Source organism: Lynx canadensis, chromosome D4 (genome assembly GCF_007474595.2).
Source record: "Lynx canadensis isolate LIC74 chromosome D4, mLynCan4.pri.v2, whole genome shotgun sequence".
In the NCBI taxonomy this organism is placed as follows: Eukaryota; Metazoa; Chordata; class Mammalia; order Carnivora; family Felidae; genus Lynx; species Lynx canadensis.
The window spans coordinates 28,996,876-29,020,428 of NC_044315.2; the positions used below are offsets into that span (position 1 = coordinate 28,996,876).

At 45.3% G+C, this 23,553-nt stretch overlaps 1 protein-coding gene across 9 annotated transcripts in view; it reads left to right on the forward strand.

Annotated features, from left to right (window-relative positions):
* LOC115500058 (aminopeptidase O (putative)) overlaps positions 1-23,553 on the forward strand; it is a 346,654-nt gene that overhangs the window by 314,828 nt on the left and 8,273 nt on the right. For 3 of the 9 annotated variants that reach the window (XM_030294374.2, XM_030294375.1, XM_030294376.1), the window contains exon 14: positions 7,706-7,822. In XM_030294374.2, the coding sequence (XP_030150234.1) occupies positions 7,706-7,822 (117 nt within the window). Of the gene's footprint in view, positions 1-7,705; positions 7,823-12,550; positions 12,698-12,829; positions 13,064-14,708; positions 14,885-16,802; positions 16,902-18,953; positions 19,138-23,553 lie in introns of those variants that run through there. The other 6 variants (XR_003964363.1, XR_003964362.1, XR_003964364.1 and 3 more) reach the window with 6 other exon arrangements.

A 23,553-nucleotide genomic window follows, 5' to 3' on the forward strand; every position in this document is an offset into this window, starting at 1 on the left:
CAGAAAGCATTTCAAGGTTGTAGAATTCTAGCCGTTTGCTTGCACAGAACTAACGTCTTATATTTAACGGTGCTAGCATTCATCTTTATATAGTAACGTTGAAATCAGAACTTTTGAGATCTGGGTTATTTTCAAATATTGTTGTTATGACTAAGAGTAGAGGGTTGCCAACAGGTTTCTTGTGACACTAGTGCTAGAGATTCTGCCTGTACTGACTGAACCTCTTCACAGAAGCCCCCAGTTTCCAGGTGCAGGCTTTATTAGAGCACGTGCTTCAATCGTTTATGCATTTCAGTGCTTAGATTAGATTGCGGTATTGAATTTCTTCATAAAGTAGATCTTCTCTTTATTAAGTAAATTGGGAAATGTTTTTTGACTTAAGAAAAACAGTTCGCTTCAGCTGGAGGCAGAAAAGGAAAAGACCAAGACCAGGCAGTTCATGTACTGTACTTTTGAGTCATGGGTGGGGTCAGTACCTCCAAAAGTGACCCCACAGAGACTAAAACAGACACCATCATTAGCAAATAAATAGTATCTGATATAATTTACTGGCGTAAGTCAGTCATGTGTACACATTATATAAGAGTCACATTTTCATGTGCTAACTTAATGTCACCAACTTTTATCAAAGTATTATCCAGGCTATATGCTGACATAAAGCCTGTTATTTAAACTACATAAAATGCAATCCTCTCACAGCTTTTATAAACATGTACGTTAATCATTTATGGCATTATATATTTTGGAAAAGAAATCTTTGTAAACACTCAATGTTGAAAATTACCAGAATTTTACCAGAGTGCTTAGGAGTTTTTATGTCTGTTTCCCCAACCCAGGAACCTGCCAAATCAGTAACCAAAGGGGCCACAGGGTGACCATTCCTGATCTGAATTTTAGGCTTCTCAAAAAAATCCTCACTCGTGAAGAAGAAACTATAAATTCCTAAGTGATGCAGTCTATTCACTCTGCCATGACAACAGTGGCATGCTCAGTATAGGGCTTCATAAAGCTTTCTAAAGAATTTGGAACACTTGAAAGTATCAGAGAATACTTCTAACTTTTCTTGCATTTGCAGTTTTTTTTTTTAACAGAAATCTTTTTGTTTCCTTGGAATTAATTGTCTCACTTAAATTAATAATATTGTATTGAATAACTGATGTCTTTGTCTTGAGTAAGTGCGTGTGTTTTATGAGCTAGAGTTCCTAACTTGTACATAGTAATAGCTTCTAACTCAAAATTCCAGTTGCATATGATTTTATGACCCCCTAAAGTCCAGCATGCAAGTACCTTTATCATGAGAACTGTCAGCTGGTTTTGTACATCAGATTGTGGCCATGGTATATAACCACATAATGGAGTAGTATGCAGCTGTTAAAAAGAATAAGATGGAACTGTTCCCGTAATGTGGTAAGATGGCAAGAAATGTGTATGAGGGGAGTTACTGTATTTTTGTTTTGTAGTAAATACGCTTTTTTTTCGGTGTGAAATGAATTATATGAACAGTTGCTTCTGCTTAAATTTTCTTATTAAAATTTGACCACAGACCTACTCCCTAAAGATGTTTGACAATCAAAACTGTGCTATATGAATTTTTATTTATAGATAGATTGCTTTCTTATTTTGAAGGAAATTATTTTTGCTTTTAATTATTTGGTGATTTTCATTTGTTGGTAAATCAAGTTCATGTCCCCAATATTATATGAACTATGACTTCTTTTCTTAAATTTGGCAGTTCTTTAAAATGTATTCAGTTTTTGCTTTAGCATGTAGGGGATGGTTTTTCTTTTGTAGGCTTTGTTTTTAGTTTTTCAGCAGAAATTCAAGCCAATTGTTTTTCCTCTACAGAAGTTACCAGTTTAAACTAGAAATATTTTAATTCTATCATGATACTTTAGTTGATAAAAGCTCTTAGGCAGAGACTTTCCTGTGTAAATGTTATTACATAATTCATTTTTGTCAGCTAACAACGTTTATCATTAAGAAGGTGACAGAGGGGTGCCTGAGTGGCTCAGTCATTTGGGTATCTGCTGTTGATCTCGGCTCAGGTTATGATCTTACAGTTCATGGGATCAAGACCTGTGTCAGGCTCTGCGTTGACAGTGTGGAACTTACTTGGAATTCTCTCTGTCTCTCTGCCCCTCCCCTGCTTGCGCATGCGCACACGCACTCACACACACGTGCGCGCCCTTTCTGTCTCTCAAATAAATAAACTGGAAAAAAAAAAAAAAAGGTGACAGATGAAGGAAGATTATATACTAATGATGTGAAGACCATAGTCCTGCCCAGTGTCTGGAGTCTATAAGGTCAGCTTCACCAAGGTTCTGATACTCTTACGATTTTGTGTGTCTTTTGGGGTTGTAGAGAAGGAGTATTTATGGTTTGAGGATTTTTTTTTTTTTTTAGTATATCTTAATTTTACCCATTTCCAAAAATCATCTTACGAAAATTTATACAACTTAGAGATTTTTATTTATTTTGTTTCATTTGGGGTCAGAGCACCGTCTGAAAGCTGACTTAAGTCTCCATCTTTGTGTCCTGTAGTCAGTCCCTTGTTGCCCTTAGTGAGAAAAGTGCATGAAGGGGCACTGTTGTTCTCGCTCTGGACTGTGGGGACACCTGAGGCTATGTAGTGTGGTGTGAGTTTTCTGGGAAGAATGGAAAGGAATTTGGTGGACTTGTGGAGAAATCTTACAAAAATGACTTTTTATATCTATGAGTTACCTTTTTAATCCAAAGGCCAGAGAACTGCTGTCTCTATTGTGCCCCTACACCCCAGAGCCTGTGACTTTGAAAGGTCAACAGCTTCAATTCTGGTTGGACCCTGCTTCTGTTGAATTTCAGCCAGCAAGTCTCCAGCATACAGGAGAATTTGAGATTTTTCTCCCTCCCCCATTTCTTCTGTTTTTGTTCAGTGTAAACAGTTCCTGCCGTAGTAACATAGACAAATATAGCAGAGAATGCTTTTCTGGAAGAAGAATGCTCCCTAAGCATTTTTTAACCATTTTTGGGAAGAATTGATCTTTCTGTGTATTTCAGACACACTGAAGGAGGGAGGTTGTTGCTGTAAATTGAAGTGACATCATATGTATTGCCCCCATTGATCCGCTTTTAGTCTCCAGCCAGGATAAAAGGAAATGGCAGCAGGGAGGAAGCATGCTTCATTTAGGCACAGATCCAGAGTGATAATGGGGTAATAATAGAACTCACGCCATTGTCAGTCGGTGGCTGCCTTAGTCCCAGGCTCATTCCCTGCCTGGGAGCCTCTCAGAGACTTCCTTCGTGTGCGGCTGCAGCCTGGCCAGCTGGGCCGGGAGGGGAGGTCCCTTCCTTTTGAAGGGGTGCAGGCGGTGGGACTTGGATGTTGGTGGCACCGGGTTCCTTGTGTCGGTTCCTGCCTCTGGAAGGTCAGTAGTGAGACGCATTGGTGACATTTTCTGATCTAGGAGGCAAGCTGGCCTTTTCTGCATCCTGCTAATGGAAGAAATGGTGGAGGGGCTCAGTTGCGTGGGTGGTCCTCTGGGAGCCAGGAGTGAGTGATGTCCCTGTGACAGCAGTAAGGGGCTTCTGGAAGAGTCAGGGTTTGTTTGCTTTGTGCTGCTTGTAGACTAGGAGGGTGGGTTAGGAAAATTCATATTTTCTTTCCAAGAGCCTGTGTGGAAACTCTTTAAAACCATTCCGAGTTGTGTGGCTTGCCTCAGTTCTTAAGTTGACTGGGAAAATACCAGGTAGACTCCTTTTTTCTTTGTACGTTTCTGAGTAATTAGCAACTATGGAATCCTTTCTCTTTAAAATAAGAACACAGACTTTTAAATCCTTAACAAACAGCATTTGTGTTGACTGACCCCCCCCTTTACCGTTTTATTTTTTGTATTTGAGTAAGTTTGACAGTGCTGTGAAGTTCTCTTTCGCACACAAAGTACGCACGTGACTCGGGCACCCCATAGTCTTATTTTGTCGGAGTTTCTGTGGCAGATGAATTTTTAAAATACCGAGCCAGTTTCCCTATGGAAAAAATAATTACCCCGTCATGAATTCCTTGTTTGTGCAAAAGGAAAGGACCTTCTATTCTTGTCACTGTTGAACTGTGGGTGTAAGCACCATTAGACCCTCAGAAGTAAAGGCAAGTTCTTTTCAGAATGTTTAGAGGAGCTGCTTTCTCAGGAGATAACACTCTGAAACACGTACTTTATTTTTCTTAATTACTTCGTAGTGCAATGGAAGCTCTCAGCACTGCTGCGTTAAAGCACAGTTGGCCTAGAAATCACGTGAAATCTGATTTGATGATTTGTATGTGGGTGGAAGTGGAGTGACCCACGCCACGTTTCCCAGTGCTCCCGTGCCAGCTGCCGGGCCGGTGGTGCCCAGCACTGCACTGGCTGGTGTGTGAGCTCTGAACTGCTGTGCAAAACATTTCGCTTTATTACGTAGTACTTCTTTCTCATTGTAGGGTGGCTTTACGGGGAGTAAATGTTGATTTTACAGTGGGAAATGTACTGTATTAAAGTGAACAACTTACTACATCTTTGCTTGAATATCGTCGCTTCAGGGTCTGTAATGTCATGTAAAAAAATTATGTCACGTTTACTTGTGAATGAAAGACTTTTGATCAGTTTTATTGTCTGTGTACTAAAGTAGCATTTGATTACTGATTTTTCTCTAGTTTTCCCATTGTTTAGAAACTACAGTTTTCCTGGTGAATTAGAAGAGCTGCAGCTGAAAGCCAGACTCGGCTTAGTAAACAGGTTGTTTACTAAGGGAGAGTCATCTAGAAGAGTCCATCCCGAAGCGTAGGACTCGCAGATCTCCTTGTGTTAGGAATGGTCTCAAGTCTCTGTGTGGGCCCTCGTTGCCGGCTCTCTCATCAGTAGGGGCCAGAGGCAGGGGGCGCTCCCTGGCGGGGTGTGCAGCTTGCCCTGTACCTCTCCCCAGTTAGAGGAAATGAAACGTGTTAGAGAGCCCTGAAGGTTTCACACACACACCTCTCCCTAATCCATCTCCGCCGTCTGTCTTAAAGCAGGGGGCTTGGCTTTAAATATTTTTCCATTGAGGAAAATTTGGAGAGGACAAAAGCTTTCAGTGATCCTTGTGGTTTTGTTTCTGTGTGGATGTGTGACCTTTCTGCTCAGAAGAAAACTGCGAGAGATATAAAAGTGTGAATCCAGGTATCTTGATAGATTCACGTTAGTAATTCTTCATTTGTAAATTGGAGTTGTGTTTGTTGGTTAAACCCAGTTGGGGGTAAGTTAAGGACCAAGCGACTCGTCTTACTCAAGGGTTTTTTCCTCCGTGGGTCTCTGTACTTTAAACCAAATCCCAGACTTGAGTTGTAACAATAGGCCTCTTTGTACGTGTGTGCACATAATAAGGAGATGCTTTCCTTCTTTCTCTTTCCTTCCCTGTAACTCTGCAAATTGGCAGGCTGGTTTCTGCTGTATTTAGTTAGCTAACAAGTCCCACACCCCCAGCTGATGAGTAGTGTTCTATGCTGTATCAGGTGGGCCCCTCCCCAGAAGCCCTCTTCCTGTATCCAGAGTGGCCTCGACACGAAGCCATTGCTCCTGGTGTTGGCTAGCTGTGGAAGTGCTGTGGACCAGTTTTGAGAGTGCCTTTTGGGGGGAGGGAGTGTAGGGCTGGATGGGCCCCTGAGTCAGTCTGGGGCTCTCCCCTCCACAGCCCCCACAGAGTCAGATGCCAGGCTAGGTCACCGCCAGGTGGGGGCCACTGGGGCACACTTTGTAAAGGAAAGTAGTGAGGGGGTGGGAACCCTGATGGGGCAGAAAGGCCAGCTCTCTGAAGAGGGTTCAAATGCAGGAGGACAATTGAGGAGTTGACCTAAGGCGACTTGAGGGGTTGTACTCAAGGCCAGTGCTGAAGGATTAGCCTCCACTAGAGAAGCGCCCTTCTTAGAATGGGGGAAGGAAGGATCCAGAGAGGGAGCTACAGCATGCTGTGGGTGGGAAGGAGGGCTGACAGAGCCTGGGTACATGCAGGGCCTAAGGAAATTGCTCATGGTGTGAACTGGTGGGTGAGGAGGCTCCCTAGAGGCTGGTGGTCCTGGATTTGGGCTGTTTTAGAAACAAATTTTTTGAAAATATAAAAGTCTCGTGTCTGAAACTATAAAAAATGAAAAACTGGCGTTTTTACTTCTTGTTGTTACGTAGTGATTTGATCCCTTGGAACATCTTAAAGGCACATGACTTAATAATGAAAGAAAATGAAGTGTTAGCTATTCTTTGAGTCTTCCTACAGGACCTCACAGGTCAGTGCTGGTTGTAACCCTCTATTCTTGCTGAAGGCACCTTGTTCTGATCCTGTCAGCCTGAGAGAGGATCCACAGCATGACTCTAAGGTAGATGAAGTGCTGCTGTAAAATACAAATGCCAAGGAATCAAGTGATGTGCTTCTGTGTCTATCAGTAGGAAAAGTGGGAGTTTTATTATCACTTAGATGGGCATAGTGAGAAAATACAAGAAATGCTTTCCTTGTGGAATTGCCTGGTGAATGTTATGCTTGCAAGGCTGCTTGATGTTCCTCCACGTACATTTTGGGCAAGTGTATGTGGTGTTTGGGAGTGAGGGTAGGGCGGAGTGCCACTTGGGGACAAAAAGGCAGAAAGGTAGCTAGAGAAGCCAGTGATTTTTAAATTTTCTTCTAAAGTAACAGAAAGTGGGGATTAACATCCAGGTGGTGGTATGAACATGCTGTTGATCTAGCATTGACTTGCACACTGACAAGATCGAGTTTGCTGACAGGGATTATCTGGGTGCAAGCAAGGAGGGAGGGCAGCTTAATGTGGAGAATAATGGAATTCATAATAGTTTTAAAACCTTGACTTTAGAATGGATATTTTTCAGTTCCTATAAGATGTATCTGAGATTAATTTTTTCCTCATTTGTTTGAGTGCTGCTCTTTGATAGAGGCTGATCTAGGCATTGCGTGCGGTTTGGTTTTGAATAAAGACATTTTTCCTTGGATTTCACAAATATCGTTTGCTCACAAATTAGTTTTTGTTGCTTTTATGTTGCATAAAAACATTCTCTCCTTGCCTTTAAGTATTAAACACCATTCTTTTGACCCATCCTTATGAAAAACTCGGAATAAGGGTGACCTTGTGTGTGTTGTGTGTGTGTATGTGTGTGTGATTATACATACATATGTACATCCATGTGTAAAATCACGTGTACAATCATTTTAAAATTTTGATGGAATAATAAACTTACAACTTTTATAATGGAGGATTGTGAGATATGGTTCTCCATTATGTGCTTTTTATTTCTTGGTGTACATTTGCAATGTTTAGGGGATAACAAAGGAAATCTGAAAGCTGCTTTTTAATATCAGACGGCTTCTTGAATCTTTACCTAGGTTAAATGGCATTTTTTGGCATATGCCAAAAAGAAAGAGGTTTAATAAACCATGATACTGTTTTATTAAGATAAGTACAGTTTTTGTCATTTCAGAGTGTATATGTATATTGTCATGTTGCACACCTTTAAAAAAAATCACATTGTACAACCTAAAAATAAAAAGATAAACACCAGGTCTTTTGATCTGCTCTAAATTTAGAACTGACATGAAAAGCCATGGAGAATAGGGCTTAATCAGGCCCCGGAATGCAGTGTCTTTGGAAACACAGTGTAAGCCCTGAGGTTTTACCAAGGTCAAGTTTGTAGTCTTTTCACAAGCTTTTTGGTTTTGCCTTTAGCTCCTTCCAGACCAGCTTGTCTTACTTCTGGAGCATCTCTTGGAGCAGAAGACTTTGAACCCCCGGACTCTTCAAAGCCTTGAAAGGGCATATCGCCTTACCCAGCAGGATGCAGAGGTAACCAGGAGCGCTCTTGGAGCTTAGACGCTGGGCCCTCGCTGTTGGGGAAGAGAGGTGGTCCCATCGCCCCCATGCTGCTAAAGCTTCTGTTTCCATCAGCAGCATCCTTGCTGTGTGGTTATGATGAAGAGCAGGTACTTGGAGCCGGGCGTAAGCTGTTCCCTCGGTTGTGTTTGCTCCAGCAGGGGGCCTCTGCTCCTCATTTCACCAGAGTATCTTGCCGTCCTAAGTTTTCCCTTTTTACTTCTCAAATCATGAGGATGGAATAAGTCTCCTAAAGGAATGAGCAGACAGGGTGCGGTGTTTCTGAATTATAACTCAGGCGGTCATTTTGTGCACGATGTGCACCATCCCGCAGCACGTTTAAGGAAACTTGGCTCAGATGTGCCACAGCTTCTCGGTCATGTTCAGTTAGGACAGGAAAGGAGCCATGTGTGAAGGAAATGAAAACTAAATCTAACAGCCGTGGTTTGAAAAGCAAAATTGGATGCTTGTGGAAAGCAATATGATGTGGTTCATAATATCTTCTAGTTTATTGTGAAGAATGCAGTGTGAATCCTAAGGTGAATTCCGGGAGTTTTTATATATAAAATAGTAAATAGTTATTGTAGTAAGTCATCTGAAGAAAAAAACAAGCACCCAATCAAAAAGAGAAAAGCTCTTTTATGTAAAACCCTTAAAATGCAAGTAAGTCTGGTTTGTGTCTGGTTGAAATAACTGAACATTTAAAAACCGTCCAGCGTGGCAGCCTTCAGGCACGTGTGGCTCTTGAGTAATGGATACATGGCTGTTGTGAACTGAGACGTGCTGAGAGCGTGAGATGCACCCTGGATATTGAAGACGTAGTGTGTAAAAAAGCAAATTATCTCATTAATAATTTCTTCTTGTTTTATACAATGTCAAAATGATATTTTGGTACATTGGGTTAAATAAAATATTATTAAAACTAATTACAGTCATTAAAATGGAGTAAATTGAGAAAAGCCCCCTCGTTATTAGATTAAAAGGTAAGATGGACATTGTTATGCATTTTAAAGCCCCATAAATTCGGGAATTAATGGAAAACTCCAGAGAAGACCCATGTAGCTTTTTACCCACCTGAGCACAGATTAAACGTGCAATGGTTGCTGTTTATTTCAACTCTTATATTTTTGTTTATGGGAGTTTCCAAATGCCAGCGTGTTATTTTTAATTAGTATTTAAAAGACGTTTTTATTTATAGGCATGAGGTTATGTTTTAATCAGAGCTGAATGCTGCTGAAATGCCAGGCCCCTGTGACCGGCAGCGGCCAAGGCAAGGGCAGGCGGATCACAGCAGGCGCCGGGCACCTGTCACTCTCTGCCCGGAAGCCAGGAGGTGGGAGACCCTGTTTTCCCCCTTCCTTTTGGCATAAAACACATCGTGTTCTTCACTTACAGCTCAACGAAGTTGTTAACCTCTTAAACCTATGAGAAGTAGGGCAGGTTTAATTTGGTTATTTACAATATCTCACAAAACTTATAAACCAGGATACCTGAAGCCAGGGCAGGCTTTCCAACTTGGGTCTCTGTTGGCAAGAGCCTGGGGCCTGAGGCCTGCTTTAGTCCGTTTGTGTAACTAGTGCAGTCCCTGTTGCTCTTTGCAGATACTTAGCTCTGCCAGGCACTAGAGTGACAGCAGTGGTCATGAGCAGCGAGGGTCACCGTTAGGAAGTTTATAGTCTTCTGGAAAGACAGCTCATAAGTAAATGAATAAGACCATTTCAGGTAAGAACTATGCAAGAGATACACAGGATGAAGCCGGGCTAGGTGTCTCTAGATAGAGTACTCCAGAAAGGCCACGCAGAGAAAGTGACATTTGAGCCAGGACCTAAGGACAAGAAGGAACTGGCCATATCAAGCCCAAGGGCCAGGGGTGATTTCCATACAGGGGTGACCACAAGTACAAAGGTGTGAACTCGGCATGTGCTAGGATAGGGGTCAGCAAACTTTTTCTGTAAAGGAGATATTTAATATTTCAGGCCATACGCTTTCTTTTGCAGCTGTTCAACTTTGCTGTTGTGGTCCAAAAGCTGCCGTAGATGGCATGTAAACAAACATGTGCCGTGCACGGGTAAAACTTTTTGTGGACCCTGAAGCTTGAATTTCATATAATTATCACGTGTCCCAAGATACTCTTTTTGTTGTTGTTCTTTTTAAAAACCATTTAAAAGCATACACACCGCTCCTAGCTGCAGGCTGATCTGGCCTGCCTTATCGGGGGTTTGTTGACCCCTGTGCTGAGGCCTGCAGGGCTGAGGTCAGGGGTGGGCAGGGGCCAGATCAAGGAGGGCCTTGGGGCCGTGGTGCACGGTTGGGATTTTTTTCTAACAATGTGCCCTCGCCTCACCCCCTCCCCAGGTTCTCTGAGGTCCTGGCATGTAGTTGGTTATGCTGACAGCTTGTCTCACTGTGAAGTTTCCTTGAAATGTCACTCAGAACCAGAAAAGCAACAGGATTTTGGCCAACCAGGGTGTTTTCTAGAAACTTCATTAGTTAAGTGTGATTTCTTGTGACATTGATTAGCAGGAATTTAGTTGAATAACCATCTGCCTTTATTTTAAATGACAGAACATTTCATGGGAGAAAGAATTGTTATTTGGTTGGAAGGGCTTGAGGATTCTGACTTTATTCTCAGTGTTTCTCCTTGACCTAGATCAATAAGGATAGTCCTCTTTGGTTGTTATCGGGGCTTTTAAACATGTAGTAAATAGCAGTTGGTGGAAAGCTGGCGGAACTTGAGTGTGGTAGGCTGTGTGTGGAGCACGCCTGTGGGAAAGGGTTCTGGATGGGCTTCCCCAGGAGCAGTGTAGGCTAAAGCCCCGTGATCCTTGTTCAGGGTGCTGTGACCTTGGGATCAAGACTTGAGCCCCAGGAACTGCCGGGCTCTATGGCCCACAGCAGGGAGTGTCATCCCCCATGTTTCCAAGGTGTCTCCCCTTATTCTTCAACAGGCCTATTTCCTGAAAGCGTATGTGTAAAGTCGTCTTGGACATGGGAGCCCACTTCCCCGGGCTTTGCTGCTACAGTGTTTCCACAGCTTGCGGCAGTGGGGTCTTCAGCTGTTCATGCCCCTGATCACTGCAACCCTCCTTTTTTGGCAGAACAGCACGTCCTTGATGCATCCCACCAGAAGATTCTCACCTATTTAAGGCGCCTGTCTTGCCACGAATGGGGCCCCTCTGTTCAGTAGCTGCTTCAGCTTCTTCGCTGTCACCCTCCTCGGCCCCTCCCTCCTTCCTTCCCTGTGTGTGGACAGCCTAGTGCAGGCCCACGAGGAAGTCTGTGTCTCATTGTTCTCTCCAGGTAGCTCAGTGTCGGTGCCTGTTGTGCAGCTTCTGTGTGTCAGCTGTGGTAGAGCGTCTGCTCTGTGTGTCAGGGTTTCCGAGCATGGTGCCGTCTGCTCACCAGGGTGTTGTGTGTCAGATTGGTGGGTGTCGGCCTTCTGACTTCCCTGTGCCCGTGTCACCTGTGGCGTGAATACACGGGTCTGCTCCCAGTCTTACAAGAAGAGCGCCAGAGTACAAATGCGATTGGAAGCTGGGCAGTCATGGGTGTCCTCCTAGGCCACTTTGTGCCTTGCCTGCCCGCTCTCATTGCCACCATCTGAAACGGGCACTGGTGGTGGGGGAATGTTTGCCTTCCTTAGCCTGGAAAGTATCGTTGAGTACAAGGGTCACCCATCTTTTACATCCTTAGCTACCGAAACTACTAACCTTATTGTGGGGTTGCTTTAACCAAGATGGAAAATGAGCTGAGGGAAAATTTAGTTCACAGAAATATGATGTCTACACTTTTTGACCGTATTGGCCCAAATAAAGAGCTATGGAAGTTTACAAATACAAGTTTTAACTGATTCTTGAAACAAAAGATCTTTTCTAAGTTCCTTTCTAAGTGAAGACTTTCCTGCCCTCTTCAGCAGGTCCTTCAAAACTGTAAAAATAGCTGCTGTGGTAGTGAGGTGAGGGTCCACGCAAGGTGGCTCTGGGACCTTTCTCCCCAAGAGCCCCACAACTGACCTGGAAGTTAACTTCTTTCTAAACAAGTGTTTTGGTTTTTTAAAAAAATTTTTTTAATGTTTATTTATTTTTGAGAGAGACAGAGACAGAATGTAAGTGGGTTAGGGGCAGAGACAGAGGGAGGCACAGAATCTGAAGCAGGCTCCAGGCTCTGAGCTGTCAGCACAGAGCCTGACGCGGGGCTCGAACCCACGAGCTGTGAGGTCATGACCTGAGCCGAAGTTGGACACCCAACCGACTGAGCCACCCAGGCGCCACAAAGTTAACTTCTTCCTACAGACTACAGCCAAGCACTTCAAAATTAGGGGCACACCTCCGATGAACTTTCAGGAAATTCAGAATCAGCAACTCAGTGTCTTATCTGTCTTAGGTAAGAGTGGGGGACGTTAGAAAGGTCCCCAAGGTGTCATGCCCTGCCCTGGTGCTTCAGTTGGTAGATTGAGCCAGAAAATTAATTCTTGGGAGAGGCCATGACCAGCATCAGCTCCCCCCATCATTGAGTTTGGGGAAGTACTGAAGGCTGAAAGGAGAGGTCTCTGGGGTTAGGTTGGAATGGGACAGCTGGGCGCTAGCCCTCAGTCTCCCTGGATGTGCTCCCATGACTGGCCACACGAAGGGAAGGATGGCGCCTGTTCCTGACCTCAGGAGCCACTCTCCATGCCATGATCTCCTCTTAACACCCCCGCAGAGCATCTGGTACTGGCCAAGACACTGACTTAGGAACGAGCTACACTCAAGTGCCAGGCCCCCAAGAGGCTGCTGACCACAGCCAAGTCGTCCCCCTGCTGGGTTCCGTCTTCGTGTCCGCACAGTTGTTGCCGGGACCAGACATCAGGTATTCCAGCTTGAATGACCACAGCCAACTGGAAAAAAGAGTTTCACAAAACCAGTTTTACTCTTACATTGTCTATTATAATTTCCTATTTTGTTTTCTTTTAAAACGTGCATTGTGATGCCGTAAACTTAGTTTATGACCCACCAAATGGGTGCCAGCCACAGTTTGAAAAATGCCGGATGAGGTGATGTCGGGGTCCTCACCAGCTCCCCTGCTTCCGCCCTGCGGACTGTGGACGACGATCCTGTGCCTCCACCTTCTCAGGATTAAAGTAGAGCCATGAACCCCTTCTTCATGGGACCGTCAGCAACATGCTGTGAGAAAACGTCTGTGAGCATCCATGGCTTTAACGTAATGTGTGTTCATGTAAGACTCACAGTCTCTCATTTGTTGTGAAATGGTCAAGTTATGTTATTTAGCTTGGACAACCTTTGTATTCTCTCCTTCCTTTAATCTGTCAGGGAGAAAGAGAGAAAAGAAGCATAGGCTACCTAACTGCTGGGAGCCCCTAAGCATCTGGTCACAGAATTCTTGATCTGGGGGTGTGGTGGGCTTGTGGGGTACGATGCCGGGGAGAACTGGCTCTGAAACACGGTTTGCCAACCTTCTGGACTGTGGTGGGGTGGCCGGGGCATTGCAGGAACTTTAGCATCCTTGGCCTTCACATGCTACCAGGTGTGCTGCCCACCCACCCCTGATCTGGCAGTCAGAAATGTCTCCAGACATACCCAAGTGTCTCCTGGGGGGCAGAGTCACCCCATTTAAGAACCCCATCTCTATAGCCCCAACTGATTCACAAAAGGCAATTTTTTCCTCTCATCTAATAAAGCGTCTGATGAGTGGTTACAACACAACATGGAGGAGCTAGAAAGATCGTTAACAACATGTAAGGGCCATCCTGAGTCATCGTACTCATGAGGCTTCAAACAGTGTAACCTTGGGAGAGGTGAAAACAAAATCTCTTACAGGGAAGAAAAAGAAGGAACTTATGACTAAAGTAGTAGTAGCAAATAAAGCCGAGGAAACAGATTAGCAAAGAAGGGCAAACCTGTTTTACCACTAGTGTGCAGAAAAAGCCCTGCCAGCATCCGTGGGCTCTGCTCTGAAAAGGACACGTTCAAGGTTGATTGCAAATGGAAAAACATCCAACCTTGCAGGCCTTTCCCACACCGCTGCCTTTCCTCTCTTTCCCGATGAAGAGCCCTTGAACCCTCTCCCACGGTGGGCTTTGCCTATGCAGGGAGGGCACGTATTTGCATACATCGTTACTAAGAGAATTTTTCATTTGCTTGAACAGAAAACACGACAGGCTCTCTTTGAAGTCCAGAGGTAGACAGGATAATTCCAGGAATGCAAGGGTCTGACAGCTCTGGTGCCCATTTCTGATTTCGTTTGGGCCCAAAACATAGTTTCTATGAATTGAGAGAATTTCATGGTTCGGAGACCTTGACATGTTATAAAAGGGCAGAGAATAAAAGTTTAGTGTAAGGTGTTATATCTCTGAATTCTGAAATTGATCCATAGTTGTGACTCTGCCCATTCCTTTTAATGCTAACATTCCTTCCATTCAAGGTTACCATCTTCTTCTGCAGGGTGTTCCGGTCTGTTCCCTGTCATGCAGAGCTCCCAGTACCCCTTTCCTAGGCTGCTTGCTTTCCCACAGTATTCCAGCTACAAAATAAATAAAGCACTCCTATTTTGTTTTCCACACAGAACAGTTTAGAGGAGAGATTAGATGTGATCACTTAGGTCTTGTTGCCGCCTCAGGCTGCTCTGTCGGTTGCATTTGTTAAAACGCAGTCCACTGAACTCCATGCCTCCTGCTCTGGCTCCACGCACAATCTAAGCAGCACGAAGGCAGATGCTGTGGCCTTGCTGACATCTGGCCCCGTAGTCCTGGTGCCGTGTGAGAGCTGCATGGTGCAGGGACACTGGGCAGGACCAGTGCCGGGGCTCAGCATGCCCCAGACGCGCCTGCAGTGACACCCTTCCTTCCCTCCCTCCCTCCCAGAGGCTGCTCTGCTGTACACGTACCCCAGGACGTCTCCAGGTCCTCAACCAGCATTGTCAAGAGGCACCATCCTGGCCCAGAGCCCCACGAGGCAGTTTTGGGATTAAACGTGAAAGAAGAGACCATTATGGAGAGTGAGAATGGTGTGGTAATAATTAGTGAGATGGTTTACCAGGGTAAGATATGGGGCGGGAGCTTCCAGAAAGGCAGGTTGGCATCTGCCATATCCAGCATTGGGCTTTTTGTCACAGTTTTTTTGCAGGGACAAGGGGTCTGGCTTGGTGGCCCCTTGATGTGGTTAAGCTCAGGTTGCAAATCAAGAGGTCAACTGCTAATGAACCCAAACTTTAGGATGTGAGCTATAAATAGTGTGAAATAATACCCACTTTTTAAAAAGCCAAGACCGTGCTTGTGGGGGGCACTCAGCTGCCCCTTTGACACAGCATCATATTTCCTTTTCTAGTTTTCAGAGCTGGGTGGGGTACAAGTTGAAAAAAGAGATCAGGGTAATTTTCTTTAGTTGCTTTAGATATATACCTGTCTTTAAACTTTGTGCCTTTTATGATGTGGGAAAGAACAGAGCTCTTATATAATTCTTTAGTTATATTTTTTTCTTTGTTGTATTTGGTTTATGAAACAATGTTTTAGAATATTTCCTTCCAAGTCAGGAAGATCTCTCTAGGTCTTTCTTTCTTGGAGTTTTCTTGATTATTCAGTTCAGTGCCTCTAGAATTTTCCTGGGGAAATCTTGCAATGACTAGTTTCCCCTGCTATAGTGTGATAAAGGAACTTTTCAAAAAGTGATCTAAAGTGACAGAGTTGAAAGACTTATTTTTTAGGTGAATATTCCTTTTTGTTTCTGAAGGCAGGGATTGTGTTTTATTTACCTTGAATTGTTACAGTATGTTGGGGCTGCTGAAATATGTGTTAAATGATGAAGATAAAGGAAAAAGTGAGCCACTTAATGGCATAGTCTCAGTTTTTCTTCTAAGGACCATTTAAATAAACACTTAACATCAGTTCATACTATTTATAATTTATCTGTAAATACAACAAAAAGGAAAGGAACATTTAATAGAGGGGTGGTTAGCCATAGGCTCAGCCAGACTTGATTAGAAAAGTTCCTGGTCTCTTCCTGTTCTTTGTTTTTGGCCATTTGGTGCTCAGCAGCAGGTCTTGTGGTATGGAAACTTTAAGGGGCATCATCTAATCTTGCTATATACCTCTCCACCCCCAATCTGTACAGATTTTCTCAGCAAGATGCAGAGATGAACACATTTTCTGGGGTTACAGATAACATTGCCCTAATGCTCTTTTGGTAGAGCCCAAAACCCAGCTACAGCTCATGTCGATTTTGTCTTTAAAGGGCTCATGAGTGAAATCACTGGGGGGTTTTGTTCGTTCTTCTGGGCTCTTTATACCTCCAGTAGTTTACATATTTTTGTATTTCTGTGCTGAAATACACACCAAAAAAGCACTGTATTGTCTGTGAACACTGCCCTTTTTTTCCCCCACAACTATAAAATGAGCCATGTTCACACATAAAGTGTCCCGTAAGTGCCCTAAAATAGAGGACTCACTTTTGCCACTTTCTTCCCTCCAGTGCCTTGCCTGGACACTTTCCTTGCTCTCTAGTTCCATGGCACATCAGGAGTTGAGGTTGGGTTAGTAGCCTTTGAGCTGTCAGTACCTATGCACCACACACAGAACACAGCCTCTCCTGGAGGTGTGTGTGCAGGGAGCCTTCCCCAGGACAGCTGATGCAGGCAGGGGGCAGTGTTCTGTGGACCCCACACAGTTTCCTGGCAGCGTGTGCCTCTCACGTGCGAATGTCTGTGCCCGTACCTGATGGCAAAGAGAAGATGATGTTGGATTTAAATTGTTTAAAAATTTAAGAGTCCTCGTTTATATGCAAATGATGGCATGTGTTTTGTGTGTGTGTGTGTGTGTGTGTGAAATTTAAAGATCAGCTAAACCTTATGGGGTGGCATTGTAACTGGTTCTTCTAAGCTACTTTGTCTGCATGTTGCTGCACTGCAGCCTTGAGCCACGTGGACCCATGTTCGGTAGACCAACCGTCTCACCCCTCTGTAGGGAGAAGCAGCCCACCGTGCTGAGCACAGGCGGAGCCTGCCATCCAGGAAGCAGTAGGCCAGAGCCGGCCCTGTCCCAGCCCTGCTGTCAGGACACCAGGTAGTTCCCTCAAGAAGAGACCCTGGGGGCACCTGGGTGGCTCAGTCAGTTGAGCTTCTGACTTCGGCTCAGGTCATGATCTCAGAGTTGGTGGGTTCGAGCCCCACATCAGGCTCTGTGCTGACTGCTTGCTCAGAGCCTGGAGCCTTGCTTTGGATTCTGTGTCTTCTTCTCTCTCTGCCCCTCCCCCACTCACGCTTTGTCTCACTCTGTTTCTCAAAAACAAATAAATGTAAAAAAAAATTTTTTTTAAAAAGAAGAGACCCCATAGTAGTGCCCTTTGCTGAAACAGCCTTCCCCAGTTGGGCTCTTGAGTTTTTAATAACAGCTCTGAGAAATAATATAATTTATAATACATAAATATAAATTATTATTTATATATTATTTATGTGTATGTTTATTATTTACATGTTACATAAATAATATAATAATTTGCTCATTAAAGCAAATAGTATATCCACAGGAGAAGCAAGAAGGGTTAGAACTTGCCCGAGAGAACTCTGAATAGGGCTGCCTCCTTTATAATCCTTGATGTCTGTCATACATTTATCCTCCCTGTCACTCTCTGTGGACGTGTCCAGTGTGAGGGTCCCCACAGCCGTCTGAAGGATCTCTGTTTTGCAAGTTGCCTCAGCATGAGTTGTATTTGGCTGTAACCAGTTATGACCGGTTTTACATAACCAGAGCGTGACGGATGGTTGGTAGGAGCCCCGAGAAGTTGCTGAGAGCCTCTGAGGCCTCCCGTGTTGCCTTTACCCTGGGCAGAGGGATCTGCCCACCTGGCTTCGTGACATCAAGTGCAGAAACTTTTCATTTCTTTTTGTTTCAAAAAATCGCGTAAAGACTTCTGCTCTTCAAGAGAAAAGGAGAAGTGCTAGGGGTCTTGATGTGAGGGCCACACGGCTGAAGGATCTTCCATGTTTCCTCGTGAGGGAGAGCGGACGAGGCGTGCCCAGCCCCAAACAGAACGCTGGTTGGAGATACCGTCTGTCCCGGAGTCGCTGCAGAGGCTTTCCTGGCGTTGCGCTGCTGGGCAGGCCTCCGTCACCAGCCGTAAAGCCACTTCAAAGCAAAGTTAAATCTAATTTCAGACACAAATGGAAAAAGCAGGTTCATTCATTGCAGTGTTAGACTTATTAACTCCCAAAAGCCATGGGCCTTGGTCTTTCTGTTTACAGATATAAAATGGAACTCTAAATGAGGTTTAATGGGCTTCCCAGATCATGTTCCCCAGACAGACTTTTTCCCCTTTAACAGTCAATTTTGAAATCAAAAGGACTGAGAAGAAAGGGGAGTACTTCCTGTCATAAATAGGATGGGTGGTATTCTTCACAGCGTTTTACAGCTTCCAACTGCGCCTTATAATTCCAAAGTCGCTGGGAAGCATTTGAGTCTTTAATAGTGATTCATTCATTCAGAACCGTTTATCAAGCATGTACTGTGTGCCAGGCACTGAGATGAGGCCTTCAGGTCATCTTTAGATGACCCAGGCCCCTGCTCTCACTGAGCTTGTACACTGCATACACAGGCAAACAAGGAGATGCAACCTGTTCCATGAGGCACAACACCGAGTGGCCAGTGGTGGTGGAGTGCTGATGAACTTGGGCCACAGAGGCAAGGTCAGGGATGCACATGTACAAGATCCAAAGAGCAAACAGGTGTGCTGGGAAGAGTGGGACCACAGCAGGGCCGTCTAGTGTCACAGCAGAAGTCCTTGTCCCCTCCCCTCCTGTGTGCTGGCCCCTCACAGCCTGCTTGTTAAAAAGCCATAGTCTCTTAACATACTTTGGGACTTTCTGGAACACACTGAGACTTTACATTAGCAGGGGAGCATTTCCTGCCGTTGTTTTTAAGTGATGGTGTGCAGGCTGCACTCAGCGAGCAAACCCAACAGCGGCAGGTAGGGAAAAGGAGAAATGCAAAATACTATATCCATGTTGAATGCTGCTGTTAAGATCAGAAATGAATTTGGCTGAATGGCTAGAATTTCATGTTCATTGGGTTCTCCATTTGTGCAAACTTAATGTGTTTGTAATTTTTAAACATTTAAAGATAAAGCAAGGGAAGCAGCTTCCTACAGGAGCCATAGTGCCTGCTCAGGCTTGGATGTTGACGTGCATCAAACCAAACCCTGGCTCCCAAACCACAGCGACAGAAGCAACATGGTTGACTCTCTCTCTGACCTTGACTGATGTATGGTGTTGGTGACACAGTGGCTATCAGAGCCAAGTCTAAGGTATTAGCCAAGTTACTGGAACTAATCTCTTGTCTTACATATACAGCAGTCTCTGCTCATTCTGTGTGATTCCATTTATTTTTCAGGCACAGTAACTCCTCTGTGAGACTCTGTTTTTCAAACTCTGCCTGCAAGGCCCCACAGAGTTTACTGTTTAATTTAAAGGTGTTTCCTACCTGACACAGAGGTTCAGTCTGCTTGAAGAACCACTTAAATTCTTTTCTCAAACTGGTCTTTAGGAGGTTCCAGAGTACACCTTTTTTTTCTTTTTTTTTTTTTTTTTTTTTTTTTTTTTTTTTTGAGAGAGGGAGAGAGAAGAACATGCATGTGCAAGAGGCGCAGAGAGGGCAGAGAGCGAGAATCCCAAGCAGGCTCCTACTGTCAGCACAGAGCCCGACACAGGGCCCAATCCTAAGAACCGTGAGATCATGAGCTGAGCTGAAATCAAGTCAGACCCTCAACTGAGTCACCCAGGTGCCCCAGAGTACACTTTTAATAAAAGTTAGAAAAACTACGTTTAAGAAAAGTTTAAAAATCACTTCAGAAAATTAGTCTGTTAGATAGTAAGCAGGCTGTCAGGGAGCATTCCCATAGAAGAGTTTTATGTTCTTTGAAATTAGCTTCATGGAAAACACTCAAATTGAAGTAAGAAAAGAAAGAAAATTAGGTAAAAGCTGTAAAAGAGCCTTGGGAATTGTGAAGCGTTAGCAAGCATGGGATCTGGGGTGTGTGGTGATTCACAGAGGGGAGCCCCGGCAGTGTGGGGAGACGAGTGAGCTGGTTGAGGGGATCACTCTTCCTAAAGACCTCATTTCCTCAGTGTCCTGTCACTCACCCATGCGTGATGCCTAACCATCCGCGTTTGTGCTGGGCCCACCGGCTCAAGAGGTGCTCTATTTCAGAAGGAGTTTAACTCAGGCAAAATGGGACTCAGAAGCCCCACATACAGGAACATCCTAGATTTCTGGGCAGGACTGGGCTGAAGCAGGCCTGAGCCAGCTCACAGGGACCTCCCAGCTCTGTGTTCTGTTACATGGTGCAGGTAGATTTGGAGGTTGAACATTTTACCAGCACACTTAGACCTTTCCTCACTCCAGGGGCCTGGGGTTTGGGCTTCCTTCCGTCCTAGAGCAGGTGATGCCAACTCAGCCCACCCTGTTTTTGTAAATAAAGCTTTATCTGAAGATAGCAGATCTCACACCATGTATTTACATACTGTCCAGGCTGCTTTGGCAGTACAATGGCAGATGGGCTTTGAAAAGCCAAGAAACACTCACCCTCTGGCCCTTGACAGGAAAAATTTGCCAACTCTTGTTCAGGGTTCGATACAAAACTGGTTCTGGATGCATGAAAATTGTCAGGTTGAAAAGAGATTGGGGTTGTGGGGGGTGGGCTTCTTCTCCAGCAATCTCTCTTTGCTGTTTCCAGGAGAGAATAATTACATGAGAGGGAGCACCAGCACGTCCTAACAAAGGTCGTGGTCATATCACAGGGAGGCCCCACTGGGTCATGGGACTTGTCCCCTTGAGTCCGAGACATGGATTGGGAATACAAATGACCCTGTGAGGCAGGTGCCAATTTTTTGGGCACTGCTGGAAATCAGGGGAGCAGGCCAGAAGCAGTTCAGCTTGGCCAAGCCCTTTGGGTAGTAATAACTTTCTTGAAATGGCAGAAATGCCAGGGGGCTGGGGCACAGCTAAGGGTTTTGTTTTCACAGGTGGTTTGGGAAACTCCCAGGTGCCTGGCCCTTGGGTATACTTCCGGCAGGACTGAAGAGCCAGCTTCCCTGGTCCTCTCGGCCGCTCCCTGGTGGTGCCCCTGCTGCCTCTCCCAGGGGGAATCTCAGACTCCTGAATCCCCTCCCCAGCCCACCCGAGAGAGCCCAGCCCTCTCACACACCTGCCTTCCCTCACACACTATCCAGGCTGCCCTCTCTACCTTCAGGACAGGTGCCTTGCTCTGTCATTTCACCAGTTAACAAACACTTCCTTGGAGATGATACTCCCAAGATTTCATAATTTCAATAAATAACAGAACTTCTGAAGTAGAAAAAGCCAGAAACTGGCACTCCAGCTAAAGTGACAGTATATGGGACTCTTCGCTACTCACAGTGGGTGACCTCATTTTCACAATAGCCCAGAGGGGACGCACACTTACAACCCACCCACCCCCACCCCCCACCCCGGGGAGCAGGGCCAAGCTGACGGAGCTGCTGAGTGGCTTACCTGGGTCTCCAGCCTGGTGCCTCAGGCTCTGTGACTCAGGGCCCAGTGGGTCATGAAATCAATTGAGTACCAACTAGCATAAAGAAGAACAAAATACCTGAGTAGGGGAAAGGATTAAGAAAAGAACCATGTTTCTGTCTATGTGCTTGTATATTCACATGTATACACATCACATGCAGGGGAGTGTTTGGACACCTAGGCCACATGTCTACCACGTCCCCCAAGGCTCAGGCCTGTTGTCACAGACACAGCCCATCCTCTTGGAGAAGTCCCTGCTGAGGTTCAGGGATCCATCATCCTGGAGCAGTTATGTGGATTATTGGAGGGTTTTCATTCTCTGTCACCAAAAGTGGGTCTGATGAATCTGCTTCTGCACACCTACCCTTCATTGTCCCCCCCCCAACTCCCAATTCTAAGACCTGCCCATCTGGACCCAACCCCAAAGGACCAGTTACGTTGTTTGGCACTCTGGGGAGAACAATGATGTCTGTGTACTCATCGTTGTTCGTGGGGGCTTTGGAAACCTGAAAACTTCTGGAATCCATTTCCATTGGTGCAGATTAGCATGTGTTTTAAAACCCACCTGTGCACTGAAGCATCCACATCATTTTTCTGTTTAGAGTGTCATTTGAGCAGAACTCTAGAAAGCAGATTTTCAGACTAATTTTTATCGGACCAAAGTATTTGTGGGCACACAACCGTATATGCATGTCTGTCTACCACAACTTCATTGCGACATTTCGGGAAGAACCAGGAACCTAAGTTCTCTTTTTCCATATCCTTCATCAGTCCCGTGCCACATGCTCTGCTAAGTGCTCCGTGTGTGTGCTGGGAACCCCCTGCGTGGCCATTGTGGGGTGTGCCTGCTTGTCCCCAGCACTGGTAGGGGAGGTGGGCCAGGACCCATCCTGAAAACGCAACGGTGGGGAGGTGGACACGTCCTTGGAAACAAGGCCTCCGGTACCCTCCCACACACACTCGGTCCCAGGCAGCCAGAGAGGGGGCACAGGCACTCAAGGTCCCTGGGACTCCCCTCTTTGCTGCCGTGGGCAGCTCTGTCCCTTTTCTCATTCTCTTCAGGTTCTTGGCCTTTCCTTCCCTCCCCACGTGGTCCTCACCCCTACTTCTCCATCCAGCCTGATCACATTGACGGTGTTCGGGGCTAACCTGTTGGCTGACTCCGGGTTTTCAGGTGATTCCTATGGGGCAGGACTGGGAGTGATGTGAATTTGAGTCTAGTTCAAAAGGTCATTAAAAGTTTTCATCTCTATCAGGGGCGCCTGGGTGGCGCAGTCGGTTAAGCGTCCGACTTCAGCCAGGTCACGATCTCGCGGTCCGGGAGTTCGAGCCCCGCGTCAGGCTCTGGGCTGATGGCTCAGAGCCTGGAGCCTGTTTCCGATTCTGTGTCTCCCTCTCTCTCTGCCCCTCCCCCGTTCATGCTCTGTCTCTCTCTGTCCCAAAAATAAATAAACGTTGAAAAAAAAAATTAAAAAAAAAAAAAGTTTTCATCTCTATCAGCATAACTGCGGTGTAATAAAACGTGACTCTTTGAAGTGTAATTTGGTCAGTGTTGGCGTGTGTGTGCACCTGCAACATTGGAACTAAATGAGCAGAGTCGAGAAGCCACAGGTGCTGTGGGAGGGCTGCTGGGCCTGCACTGTCATGTACATGCACGATGTTTATTTTTCATCTCATGGAGGAAGTTAAAAGTCCAAGTGACCACTACCCCCATTAACTAATTAATTAATTAGAAGTAAGAGCAAATGTACAGGATGGACAGCTCTCTCCTCAGAGACCTGTTTGAAATTCTCTGGCTCTGGCTCCACAGCATGGAGAACCTCACTTTCCCCATTTCCAGAGGGGGCAGGAACTTAGTATGAGTATGTGACAGGCTCTGTCAAGGACTGTTCAAGTTTCTCAGTGATCTGGAGAAGGACTATTCTGGCAGTGCCCACTATGGAAATAATTGCTAGGAAAAATTAAGATAGGTGTGACTTTGCTGCCAGCTTTTCAGCAAGACCCCCATTACATGTGGTGGCAAGTGGCCATGCGAATTGGGTCCTCAAGTTTAGGGGATAAAAAGAGAGTTTTCTTTGTCAGCGAAATATGAAGAGAGGTAAAAACCCTGTGCGCAAGCAAGAAATGTGTCAGGCCCTTAGCCTCACACAGCATGTCTGTGATGTCTTTTAAA